The sequence below is a fragment of the Vombatus ursinus genome, unplaced genomic scaffold (assembly GCF_900497805.2).
Source record: "Vombatus ursinus unplaced genomic scaffold, bare-nosed wombat genome assembly UNPS02014813.1, whole genome shotgun sequence".
Lineage (NCBI taxonomy): Eukaryota > Metazoa > Chordata > Mammalia > Diprotodontia > Vombatidae > Vombatus > Vombatus ursinus.
In genome coordinates, this window is record NW_020954591.1 from 7,667,514 (window position 1) to 7,680,684 (window position 13,171).

At 37.7% G+C, this 13,171-nt stretch overlaps 1 protein-coding gene across 5 annotated transcripts in view; it reads right to left on the reverse strand.

Annotated features, from left to right (window-relative positions):
* FRY (FRY microtubule binding protein) overlaps positions 1–13,171 on the reverse strand; it is a 505,098-nt gene that overhangs the window by 30,223 nt on the left and 461,704 nt on the right. For 4 of the 5 annotated variants that reach the window (XM_027877678.1, XM_027877679.1, XM_027877677.1 and 1 more), the window contains 3 exons: positions 7,691–7,891; positions 6,968–7,129; positions 2,401–2,567 (listed from right to left, as the gene is read on the reverse strand). In XM_027877678.1, the coding sequence (XP_027733479.1) occupies positions 2,401–2,567; positions 6,968–7,129; positions 7,691–7,891 (530 nt within the window). The remainder of the gene's footprint in view (positions 1–2,400; positions 2,568–6,967; positions 7,130–7,690; positions 7,892–13,171) is intronic. The other variant, XM_027877681.1, reaches the window with a different exon arrangement.

The window sequence follows — 13,171 nt, forward strand, 5'->3', positions numbered from 1 at the left end:
TAAGTTTTCAATATGTTCACTACCTAGATTAAGGGACTTTTTTCTCTTTTCTATTTGAATATTAATTTCTGTACTTTAGGACTATTTACTCCCCAGTTTTCATCAAGTTTACAGTCTACCATATTTGATTTTTCCTTTATCCCAAACTTCAAGGTATTATGGGGCATAGGGTAATAGACTTCCATTCAAGAAGACCTGAGTTAAAATCCTGCCTCAGACATTAGTGGTGTGACCCTGAGTGGGTCACTTAACTTCAGTATGACTCATTTTCCTCACCTGTAAAATAAAGGGGCTGGATTTGATAAACTCTAAGGTCTTTGCTAGTTTAAACCTATGTTCTTAGGACTCTATAATCCTTTAATGTTCCTTAAGCCTCCATAATTTCACCTAGAGCCTTTAAAAAGAGAAAGAAGACAGGAAAGGAGAAAGGATATTAATGAATGCATACATCTAAATACCAGAGAGAAGGAAAGCATAGTAAGATGAGATCAAGATCAAGAGGGGCTGAGAAAAGAAGGGATTACTCACTGACTCTCCTCTCCCTATAAGAGGATCTTTTCTTAAAAGAAAAAAAAAGGTTTTTGATGCCTTTTCTCCATCATTGATACTTCTGAATGATTCTTTCTAACAACAAAGTACTGTAAAAACAAATGGAAACACTGACAAAGTTCAACAATATCTTTCTTATTCTATACTGTTTTTTTGTTTTTTTTTTTTTGGTGAGGCAACTGGAGTTAAGTGACTTGTCCAGGGTCACACAGCTATTAAGTGTCAAGTATCTGAAGTCAAATTTGAACTGAGATCCTCCTGACTCCAGGGCCAGGTGCTCTAGCCACTGTGCCACCTAACTGCCCCATTATTCTATAATATTTATCCATTGCCTCTCTATGGATCCAGGGTGATATACTGATGTTCAGATCCATCGATCTTTAATAGAGGACTTTTTTTTCATAATAATATCTAAAAGTTTCTGCTCAGTTTTTATCTTGGTCCTTTAACAGTGAGTGGATTCAGGAATTCCTAGTGTCTTTAGCATTTTGTTGGGTCTCTTCAAAACCGCTCCACGGGTTCACCACAAGGATCCTGTCTTTGTCCTTTCCGTATTCTTCCTTTACTGATGCTCCCAGGCCAAATGAAACAAATCTTTGAATTTCAGCCACCATGCTGAAAGCAGCCACTTAAAGGAACTTATATCTTTCAGTTTATGAAAAGCCTCTTATTTCTAAGCTTGCCATCTGTTTATTATCTTTAAGGCTTTTAAAACCTACACAAATTTAACCACACACATCTTTCTTGCTTTTTTTGTGCTAAGTCCTTTGTTTTGACAAGTTCTTTTGTTAATCTCTCTTTCTACTTTGACAAAGCCCAGGAAACCTGCACAGTATGAGGTGGGGTGGCTGCAGCCCAACTGGTGCTCTATCCTGAGAACAGCCGGTCAAATGGTCAAATAGGCCTCTCTGTGAAGGAGGGGCAACAGACTTGGGGAGGCATTATCCCTCCTCACTTAGCTGAAACTGTGTCAAATGACACAGTTTGCTAGAATTCTCACTTTTCTCAACTTCGCTTATATTTGTTTGTTTACCTGTCCACAGCCCTCAATTCAACAACAAACTTTTATATGCAAAGCCAAAAATGAAACAGTCTCTAACCTTAAAGGGCTTACTTACACTCTACTAGAAGGAAACAACCTATATACAAATAAGAAAATACTTTGTATATGCTTGGAAGTTTCACACAGCACTAACAACTGGAGAGACGAGAGAAGGTTTCACGTATATGCGATGGTATTTGAGAAGTGCTTTGAAGGAAGTTAGGGATCCTCTGAAGTGGAGATAAGGAGAGAGTGCAAAAGCATGGAAAAGAGGGAAAGAGAATGTCATGTATAGTAAAAATCCAGTTAAAACATAAACTGTTGAGGGCAGGATTATTTTTTGGTTAGTTCCCACACAAAGTCCTATTTTGATACCTCTGAAGAGGTAATCCTGGGGAACCCTTGAGAAAAACAGATATAATGACCCGTTCAAATCAACTTCAGTTACTAGTTTTATGACACTGGACAAGTCACTTTAATGTCTGTCTGCCTCAGTTTCCTCTTCAGTAAAATGGGAAAATGATAACATCTACTTCCCAGGGTTGTTGTAAGGATCAAATGAGTTAATATTTGTAAAGCACTAGGCTTCACATTTTCAAATACTTCATTTGACTCTTTAGGACTATCTAGCCTAATAGAGAACCTTACTGCAGTAGGTGCTTAATAAATGTCTTGCTGAATTCACAGATTTTGAGCTGCTAAAATAGTTAAGAAGGTACTTAGTTATGCTTGGGCTAAAATAAAGTTACAGAATGGCACCACTCTGTGCCATAAGGAATTTTCTTTTCTTTCTTTTTTTTTTTTTTTACCTTGCAAGAGTAAACTGGTCCAATGCTCGGTCCCCTTTTTCTTCAGGCTCAGTCATGTCTAGGCTGAAGCTATCACTGCACTCAAATGTTGCTGGGAGTTCATTGATGGAACCAGAAAGTTCATCTTCGTGAACTGTGGCATCTTCCTCTTCATTGACACCTTCAGCCTGAAAGGACAAATGGAGAAAAAAAAGCAAATATGTTACAACTGTAAGGAAACCTGCTAACAGGAACATTTGCTAAAGCAAGGAAAAATGACAAAAAAAGAGAGGGTGAAATCTTTAAAAAGATAGGAACAAGGGCATACATGTTCCAAAAAATCCATCTTCTAGCTCATGACTTTGTCATTTTCCAAATATCTCTAATAAACGTTGTTTACTCTTTCTTTAGTCTTCCTTCTTTTACCTGACAGGATCATGACATGAGAAGCTGGACAGGTCCTTAGAGATACCCCTGTCTGATGCCCCCATTTTAAATATGAGGAAATGGGGTCCAGAGAGGCAAAGGCTATACTAGTCTCACTGGCAGAGCCAGGATGAACGAAGACCAACCCCCCTGACTTCTAAACCCAGCGGAGTCCGTCAGCTTCAAACCTAGAACTCTCTAATGCAAAGTACCTCAGATCATGTGACTCAGAGTCAGATGGGGTTTCTGTTTGCCTTTTCCAAAATGGGACTGTTCTAAGATGCACTAGCTGTACATTTTGCCCCTAGAGAAGCCCACTAAGGATGACAGCTTTGAAGGTTAGAGCTGACTTAGGTAAGAAGGCTGAGCTGGAGGTCCAATTGAAAGGTCTATGGAACACAGCCGCACTAGGCCTGCTGAAGGGCAGGAACAAGACAGTAAAGAAACGGAAAAGGAGGGTGTGCCTGAACCTGGGCCAGGGGGAAACCAGCCAGAGAACTGATTGTTTTGTTAAGAAAGGAAGGAAGGCAACTGGATCACAGAGCAAAAGAGGAAAGTGGAAAAAAGAAAAGCACATGGATATGCTTCGGTGAGTCAGTTTCTTAAAACAAAAACAAACCAAAAAAAAAAAAAAGAGTACAAATTTAGGTAAATGTGACTGACATCCACAATGAAAGATTATCACAAGTTAATATCTGACAAACTCTTGAGTATGTGACATTGTGAGCATAATAGAAATAGGGCCCAAGGGCCAGGTGAATTCATAGGAATTTTAAAGCAGGAAGAAAGGACTTTTCATTATTAGGCTATGTTTTCAAGTCTTTAGGGAGTAGGAACTACTGGGTTTTATCAACTCTCATTACTTACTCCTTTTAAATGACAGCTTTGTTGCCATGGTAAGATCTGGGTTGAAGGGTTTTTGGGGTTCCCTATTTCACAGAAAGCTGAAGTAATGCAATAAAGTCAGCACTCATGAAGGAGGATGGATGGTTTTGCACTGATTACACTTTTTTTTTTTTTAGGTAATTGGGGTTAAGTGACTTTCCCAGGGTCACACAGCTAGTAAGAGATTATACTAATATTAAGCAAAGAGCCAAACTTTTCCAGGTTAAAAAAAAATGGTATTTGGATGAGCCCTAAAAATGTCAAATCTTAGTTAGCTTTCTCTATGTGGAAGTTGGGTTTTATAGAACTGGACATAGAAAAATGGAGAAAATAATAACAATAAAACATTTTAATGTGGAAAGAAATTGCAATGCCATTTACTCTGGTTTTCTTTTGATAAAGAATGTCAGGGAAACACTTTTTACACTTAACAGGAGATCTTTGGTACTTATATCCCCTCCAGTCAGAAAGCTCCCTCTCTTCTTGGAAACTTTTGAGGAAAAAAATTATACTAACTTGGCAAAGCCCCTGGTCCTAGTGCTTATACAATGAAGTCAACCTAGAAATGCTCCTCATGTAAATATGCTGGTCAATAGAATCTGTCTGCCCAGTAGTTAAATGAGAGGCAGAATGAGGGGGAGTAGAGACAGGGCCAGCTGTGGAGTCAGGAAATCCAGGGTTCAAGTTTTCCTTCTGACATCTACTAGCTTTAAATCATTTGACCAATCAGTGCCCCAAGCAACTCTTTAAGCCAATAAATTACAGATGATGAGTATATGAGGAATTCTTCATAATAATGAAACCACCGGTCTGGACAAAAATAAAAAAAAGTTATAAAATATAGATTTTCCCACTTGTGATCTTTTTCAGTTTATAGATTCCCATGATCTCATGAGATATATGTTATAAAGTGAACTTAGAGTATTTCCCGATCTTAAAAAATGGAACTTGCTTTATATAAGGGTGAAGGGAGTATACGATGAAACTCATTCACATGAATTCTTTAAGAAATTGAGGATGAACCTCATGTTCTGAGCAAGAAAAACTTAAGCAGATTTTGCTATATGTAGCACTTGTGATGTTCATGCCTTCAGGAAGAACTGAAAACCTGCATATGAACTAGCTCTGGAAGAGGCCATGGCTCAGTGCCTAGCACATAGTAGTGCTTAATGAATACTTGTTGACTGACCAGTGAGCTTTCAGAGCTGAAAAAATGTTTCTCTATAAAGTCATATCCTACTGTCTTCTTCAACCATCTCCCCTCTTTCATCCCCTCTCCTATCTCCAACTGTAACACAGAGAATCAAACCCAGGAAAATCAAGTCTTAGCCTATGCAAATTGGCCAACAGGAACTTTGTTGGTCTTCCTATTACTATTGCTATTATTATTATTATTGTTATTATTATTTTTTTAGAGATAAGCACTATTGACACCTACTAGCTATGTAACCACAGAGAAGTAACATTACCTCTAAGCCTACATTTCCTCATATGTAAAATGGTATAATGGGAATTTTTTATTTTCTTTTATTCCTCTTGCAACTTTGGTTAACTGAAAGCCTGTCTTCTGTTAACGTTAACCTTCACCTGACCAAAACCTGTCCCATGGGAGGTAAAATTTACTTAAGAGCCTTACGCATTCCTTAGATAAAAAGCCAGAGGAAAAATCTCAGCTGTCCCTGACTCCTTGGTGACAAGTAAATTGTCCTCCTCAACAGCCCACTTGTGAATCCTCTAAATGTAGTTTAATCTGTAACCTGACTAAATTTGCTTATAGAATTTGTTTGAAGAGTTTTGTTTCTTCAGGGGATGTATGAGATTATGACTCTGCTTAAGTTTGTTCAACTTTTATGATATTGGTGGAAGTATGGGATTATGGATCTATCTTCTCCTTAACTTTTATGGTGTAAGAGAAATGTATGAGATTGCAAGATGTAAAAGAATTATTTCTGTGTTGCTAAGATGTACGTTTGCCTATAAGAAGCCTTGTTAGAATCCTAATGATTGTTCAAGTTTATCGTTTTCTCTGAGGCCTGAACCTATGCTTGAGCATAATATAAAAACCTAGGTTTTTACCTGTAATTTCTGCACTGTGGTAAATTTTGGCAGCAATTACCTACTACATGAACTCAGAGAGAAGATATTTCTCCCATAACATTGGTGATAATAATACCTGCTGGGAATACTCATGAACCTGAGTATCAATAGCATGTGTAGAGAACTGTAAATATTTACTAATGTCAGTTATGACTAATCCAATTCACACACTTGTGTCTAGAAAGGTAGTGTGGAGTAGAGGACAGAGAGCTGGCCTTGAAATCAGGAAGACCCAGGTCTTTCTTCAAGTCCCATCTCTGACACCTAGTACCTGTGGGACCCTGGACAAGTTACTTTATCTCTCTTCTCTAAGCAATTACCCAACACATTGCTAAGAAGGTGCTGACTTGAATAGGTAGAGGGAGTTTTCTCATTCAGGAATTCGCTGTAACAGTAAAATCGAAAGTCCAGTGCCCCCATTCCATATGTGTAATATGGAAGCATGGGGTATGGTAGATAGTTTTGTGGGCAGGATTGGTTTGGTTATTCTGATAAAAATTACAAATAAAGGGAAATCCACATAAATCACAACAGATGAAACCAAAAAAACCAACCTTTCTTAGTAAGGAAATTATGTCCATAATTCACGGTTCACTTCAGACAGCTGGCAAGAACTGTTTTGTGCAAATCTAGCCTAATACTGTGATTGGCATGGAAAATTTCGAGGATATGCCAAAGGGCAAGAATTGAATGCCATGGGCAAACTACACAATTGGTTCCCACATATGGAAAAATCTCACAAGAAAACATGCACACCCACACCCAAGTGAACACTGCTCCATACAATTCAGTTCAGAGAACAGCTGCAATGATCCCCAGGGCTCTGCAATTTCAGACACACACATATTTGATTTTGCCATTAATCAGCAGCTCTTGAGCTATGCAGAAAGTGCAAAATACTTCATTCAAAAGACCCCAAATCAAATATATATATAGATATAGATCTATATCTATATCTATATCTATATATATATTTTAAACCAAGAAGATCAGCATGCAGGAATCTGGTAAGGATGCGTCCCATGGACACACTCTTCATATAGTTTTAAATTGAGTAAGAAGAAGAAAAAGAATATGTTGCCCACAATCAATCCCCGGAGAAATCTTAGAAAATCAAGACTATTTAAAAAAGTGGAATTTAAAAGGCGCTACAATGATAGAACTCCCAAAAGTCCTTCACCTTAGAACCCTCAGACACCTGTAGATTATTCATATCAGTCAAAGAAACGTCAAAGCTAGATGTTCTGGTGTTAAAAGCATGAGGGTCAGCAGTAGTCGTATCACATGATATGGTGAGCGAGTCCATGTGATTTGCCTCCTCAGAGGGGGAAAGGGTCATGATCTGTTTAAAAAAAGAGAAAAAATGGTGTGAAGAGACTCTTTGCCAAATTTGCTCAGGCTTTTTACCCAAGGTTGTGTTTCATGGCTATTTATTAGTTTTTCCTCTTCTAAGCATTTATTCTTCTCCCCCCCCCCTCCCCCGATCTTTCTCTGTTTATTTGATTTTAACCACAGCAACAAGAATCAGTATCCTGGTGCAGGTTTACAAGGTATTTATTTTTTTTAAACCATATCACAGAGCTTGACATGTTTCCTAAAAATTCAGAGATTTAAAGTGAATCAGGTATACAGGCCTGTTGGGGGAAAAGAAAAGGTAGCCTTGTCAGATCTGGTGTTTGCTTTCTGGGTTTGCAATGCTTCATCTAAGAGGTGTTGTTGGTTTTTGTTTTTTGCATTTTCTACCTACAGAAAAAAGAAAATAACCCTCCCCATTCTGTTAGACAGAGCCTATCAGTCCAGATTCTCATCCAGCAGCTTTGGAAAGTTTCTTTGGCTGCAACAGTAAACTTGAATCAATCAGAACAAATCTGCCAATTTCTAAAATAGTAAAGGGGCTACTTACTAGATCGGAGTGCTCCAGGATCTGGCTGGTTGGGAGGTCCTCCTCCTCTGATGACTCATCTGAATCCTCATGGTTCATTTTATTTAGGCTGGGAGTACTTCCTGAAAGTTGGCTCTCCTCCAATAGCTGCATATCACACTTGTCCAGGCTATCCAGAGAACGCCTGCGCACTCCCCAGTTGAAATTGTCCATGCTCTCACCCTGAAATCATCATCAATGTAAGCCTGATTTCTATGCCAAACTCTATTACCCCATTTACACTTTCACACATTTCACTAGTTTGCCTACTTCAGAAAAAAAATCTTTAAACAATGAATGTTGTTGACCCAAAATGACACTGTAGACTACAGTTATTTTTGTAGGATGTGAAAAAGCAAACTATGTCCACATAAATATACATTTCAGTTGTAAAGAGAAACCTCAACCATTACTAAGTATCCTACAGATAGGAGAAAACAGAAAAAAATGAAAGCTATTATTATTTCTTTTTATTATTTCCATTATGATTATTTCTTTTTAACATGCTAAGTGATTTTACATTTTTAACACTGATTTTGCTCAATGATGAGAACATCTGTCTGTTTTAAAACATTTGTAAGAAAAAAGTAATTAATAGACTTAAAGCCCTTCAAAAGACCTTTCTGTCTAAGGCTGTTTTCAGGACAAAAAAAAAGGTGGCAGTTCCATGCCACTATATGGCTATGTCCCACACTCCCCAAAGCCTTTGTGTATTCAGCCTAAGAACAGAATTTAAACATCCCCATTGGTTTCGGGCACAGCAGTTTTCACAGTCAATAAAGATCAAATGCAGTGTTAAGGGCTATCAGGATGAAGCTGGGCATTACTGGACTGAACATGCAAAATGCAAAGGCTAAAAGCATCTTTTGCTCAAGACACATATCTGAGTATCTTTAGAAAGAACATACATAAGGCTTAGCCTCAGACCTCACTTTGGAAAGAGATGGTTTGACATAAAGAGAAATTGGCTCACTGCCAACATAAAGGAAAAAAAAGATTAAAAAAGTAATTTTATCAAGCTTCCACGACCTTCAGAGAGATAAACGTGGGCCCTATGGTACCCTGTGTTGAGAAGGGAATAAAAGGAAGGGCAAGGAAATGCTGGGACCTTTCAGGTATACTGGGGAGTAATAATAATAACAACAATAATAACAACTAACATTTACGTAGTGCATACTCTGAGCCAGGCACTATGCTAAGTGCTTTATGATCATTATCTCATTGGACCATCACAACAACCCTGGAAGGTAACCCATTTTACAGATCAGGAAACTGAGGCAAATATAGGTTAAGTGACTTGCCCAGGGTCACACAGCTAGTAAATGTCTGAGGTTGTATTTGAACTCGAGTCTTCTTGATTCTAGGTCATGTGCTCTATTCACTTTACCACCTAGCTACCCATGTTGTGAAACTGTTTTGTTTTTTTCTTTTCAGTGAAAGACAAGGTTTATTAGAACATCAGCCATATTGACCAGACTCTTAAGGAGTCTGAATGTTAGTGAGCTATTGGCTAGATTATAAGAATCTGAGCAGTGGCTAGATTTTAAGAATCTAAGCCAAAACTGTTTTCTTAAATGCCTTTTTCCTTGGCTGGCTGGCTGTTCCCTATGTCTAGGATCGCACTCCTTTCTTGTCCTGGCTTCTACTTATCTCTGGATTCTTTTTTTTTCTTTTTTTTTTGGGGGTGAAGCAGAGTTATGTGACTTACCCAAGTTCACACAGCTAGTAAGTGTCAAGTGTCTGAGGCCGGTCTGGATTCTTTCAAGACTCAAGCAACATCTCCTATACTGAAGCCTTGCCTGATTTTCCCCAATTGCTAGTATCCTCCTCCCCAAATCACCTTTATTTAATTTTGTAAATATTCTGAAATATACTTATATATGTATGTGTTGTCTCCTCCATTAGACTGTTAAGATCCTTGAGGGCAGGAACTTTCACTTCTATTTTGTTATCTCCCAGCACTTAGTGCTTAGCACACAATAGACATTCAATAGATGTTTGTTGATTAACTCATTGACTGATTAAGGGACAGTTTGGGTACATGATTTCTATTTCCACCACAAACATGGCTTCCAGTGTATTTAAATATACTTAATTGAGGGTTGAAATAAAACCAAACAGGGCACAGAAAAAAAGGAATTAAATTGTGACCTAACAAATGAACATTCAAAATCACCTTTATTACGAAGGACTTTCATATGTGAAATACTATTTGTTAATTTGCAATTAAAAAGAAAAACAAACTCTCCTTTGATGGTCAAGGCTGTACCTGGCCAAGAAAAAGTATCACTTGGAACTCAGTGAAGCTGCCAATGGATTGATGCATTCTACAAGAGTAAATGACATAGTTTTTATAGGCACATAGCAAGGCAGATGTTATTTGGAAAATGAAGTATTTTTCTTTGGCAACAGTTTAGTTCAAGTCAACAAGCATTTATTAAGTATCTACTGTTTGCATAATATTTTAGCAAAGTGCTAAGCTAAGTGAATGTCAGGGAGCATTCCTAATCCAACAGATTTAACTTTTTTTTTTTTTGGTCTGGATTTATGATTTAATGAAAGTAGGAAACCTTGGCATAGGGACTCCCTCTGTCTCTCAAGGCAGACTGGTGACTGTTCTGCAACTCACAGTCTTATAGCAGGGGTGTCAAACTCAAATAGAAACCAATCCAGCCAGCAGCATATTTACTTAGAAAAATCCCAAATAAACATTATCTTTGTTGTATTGTATTTTAATTTATTTTTGTTAAACACTTCCAATTATATTTTAATGCGGTTTGGGCCTCACTCAGGAGTTTTTTTGGGGCAAGGGAGCGACTTTGACACCTCTGGTTGGAGAATTACTGGGAGATGGTGGGAGGTGAGAACCAGTACATGTCAAAGGTGGGATTTAACCTCAAGTCTCATTGGCCAGCTCTCTATCCACCATACTAGGGTCCCACAAACTATGGGTAGCAAGCCAAATCTGGTGTTCGTCCTGTTTTTGTACAACCCATGAGCTAAGAATGGTTTTTACAATTTTAAATACAATAAAACTTTATTTTAAAGTAAAAAAAAACATTCTAAGCTCATGGGCAGTACAAAAACAGGTGGTTGGCCCAAAGACTATAGTTTGACAATCCCTCCACTATACCATGCCAATATGTTAAAAAAACTGAGCAGTATTTAAGGAATTCAGTGACTCTTTTCCCTGGGCTAAATGGTCTATTTCTTTTATTATTATTATTTTTTTTTAGCACATGACTAGGCTCACCATTTTCTCTGCCCTTCTTCTCCGCCTCCCCCCCCCATCTTTTAGGGAAATTGATCTTTTGCTATTCCAGTTCTCATCAATGTCTACCATGATAGAGAAAGCAACAATTGTAGACATATCTTGAGTTGGAGGGAGGATGTGAACTGCCACCTTTGTTTATTTGCCATATGATACAAATGAGGTTTATGGTTTTCTCACAAGGCAGCTTGAGTGGAAGAAGAGAAACCAGGGTGGTAGTCAAGCACAGAACTTTTCCATTTTGTTCAGATAAACTCTCAATAAATTGCTTCTCTTTTGGTGGAAAAGCCTAACAGGCCTCGTTCTGTTGCCACCCTGAACTACCTAGTTGAACAAAAATACAAAGAAAAACCAGAAGAAAGCTGAGATTTGGATAAAAAGGGAAGTGTATGAGAAAAGGAAAAAAAAAGATGATGAAAGACAAGAAAATGAAAGAAAAAGTGAAAGAAGGATATAAGATGTGGAAAAACCCATCCATCAGTGAATAAAACATCCTCTTGTTACTCAGTTAACTTCTATACCCAGCTCTCCCCACTCCCACTCCTCAAATGAAAAAGAATGGGGATAGGGGAGCTGGGAAGAAGCCATTCCCTAAGGATAATAAAGAATAACTCTCCCAGAGAGTTACATCAGGAAATGAACTCATGTAACTGGTGTTCAGGGGTTGTGACTGAATACTTCTGTGGCCATGCCTCACCCAAAGTCCATGGTGATTAAAAAGGAAACAGTTTTTCTCAGTGAGACAAAAGAACACCAGTGTTGGCAGTCAATGAAAACAGTGCTGGGCTTGCTCTTTTTCACTGGCTGAAGAATTTAACTCCCACTACCTTTTCCAAAAAAGGCAATCACTTAAATTGAGCATAGTAAAAATAGTGTTTGGGAGCAATCATAACAGTCTTCCCTTATGTGGCTGTCCAAGTCCTTAGCTGTGCCTTCTTGGCTCCATGATGTTACATACAGAATTAAAGATCATAAAGCTGTTGGGTGGAATAAGTCAGATTTTCTACGAGTCCGAAAATAACCATCTTCAGATACCCTGAGACGGAGAATCCGCAGGAATTAAATAATCAGGATTTATTTTCAAGTATGATGATTAACAACTGATGTTAATTCTTAAAGTTTAACAATATCAGATTTATAGTGAAATGTGAGTGGTAATCATCGATGTATATACATGTGCATGGCAGAATCCCTTTTAAAAGAATTTGGTTATGTTGTTGATCAATAAAAAGGTACTCCAGTCTAACAAAATCCAAGGATTGTTCTGGAAGTAGTTGTACTCTGTGTGTGTGTGTGTGTGTGTGATGTATCCTATATACACTAAACAGGTTACTGCTTACATTTGTGATGTAGAAATTAAGAACGTACACTGTTAAAGTACTTAACCCTCAGATTAGAACAGAAGTGCTTTCCAAAGCATATATTTGAAATATCTTGCTCACTTAGAAAAAGACAAACATGCATCTTTGAGAACTAGGAGCATAACAGCTTTTAAGAAAAAAAAAATTCGTCTAAACTTTAGAAAATACTTTTGTAGCAGAGCAGCCATGGGGACCTTTTGGTCTCTCTCACATGCACACACACACACACACACACACACGCACACAAACACACATACACACATACACACACAGCTCTAGAAGGGAGGAAAAAGCAATTATATTGTTACAAGTCTGCGATGATGCATAACATCTACTAGCATGTCTGAGTTAAAAATAGCATTTTTCTTACCTGGAGTTCCTGGGTTGCAGATTGAATGGATAGAAAAACAAATAAAAGGTCTATTTAAAATGATTATATTGAAGAAATCAGAAAACTCAAAAGCATCTGCCTTAGTATTACCAAACAAAAACTAATAAGACTAGCAATATTTACTTCAGTAGATTTATCTTTAAAAAGATACAAGTCAGTATCAGACAACAGAGAATCATAACTTAGGATGAGTGGAGAACGTAACCTTCAGTGACCTATTTGACAAACTAAATATATTTTGGAAATAGCTTTCTACTTCTATGATAATTTTGGACTCTCTAACACTGTTTTATTCAGCTTAAATTTCTATTGGTGAGAAAACTGCTTCACTACATCACAGAAAAATGTATGAGTGTCACCAGCTGGTGAAATGTGTCATCACCTAATATTGTGACCAGGGTTAAAAATGTTTGTGGTTCCTGATCTGTTTATTGCTGAGG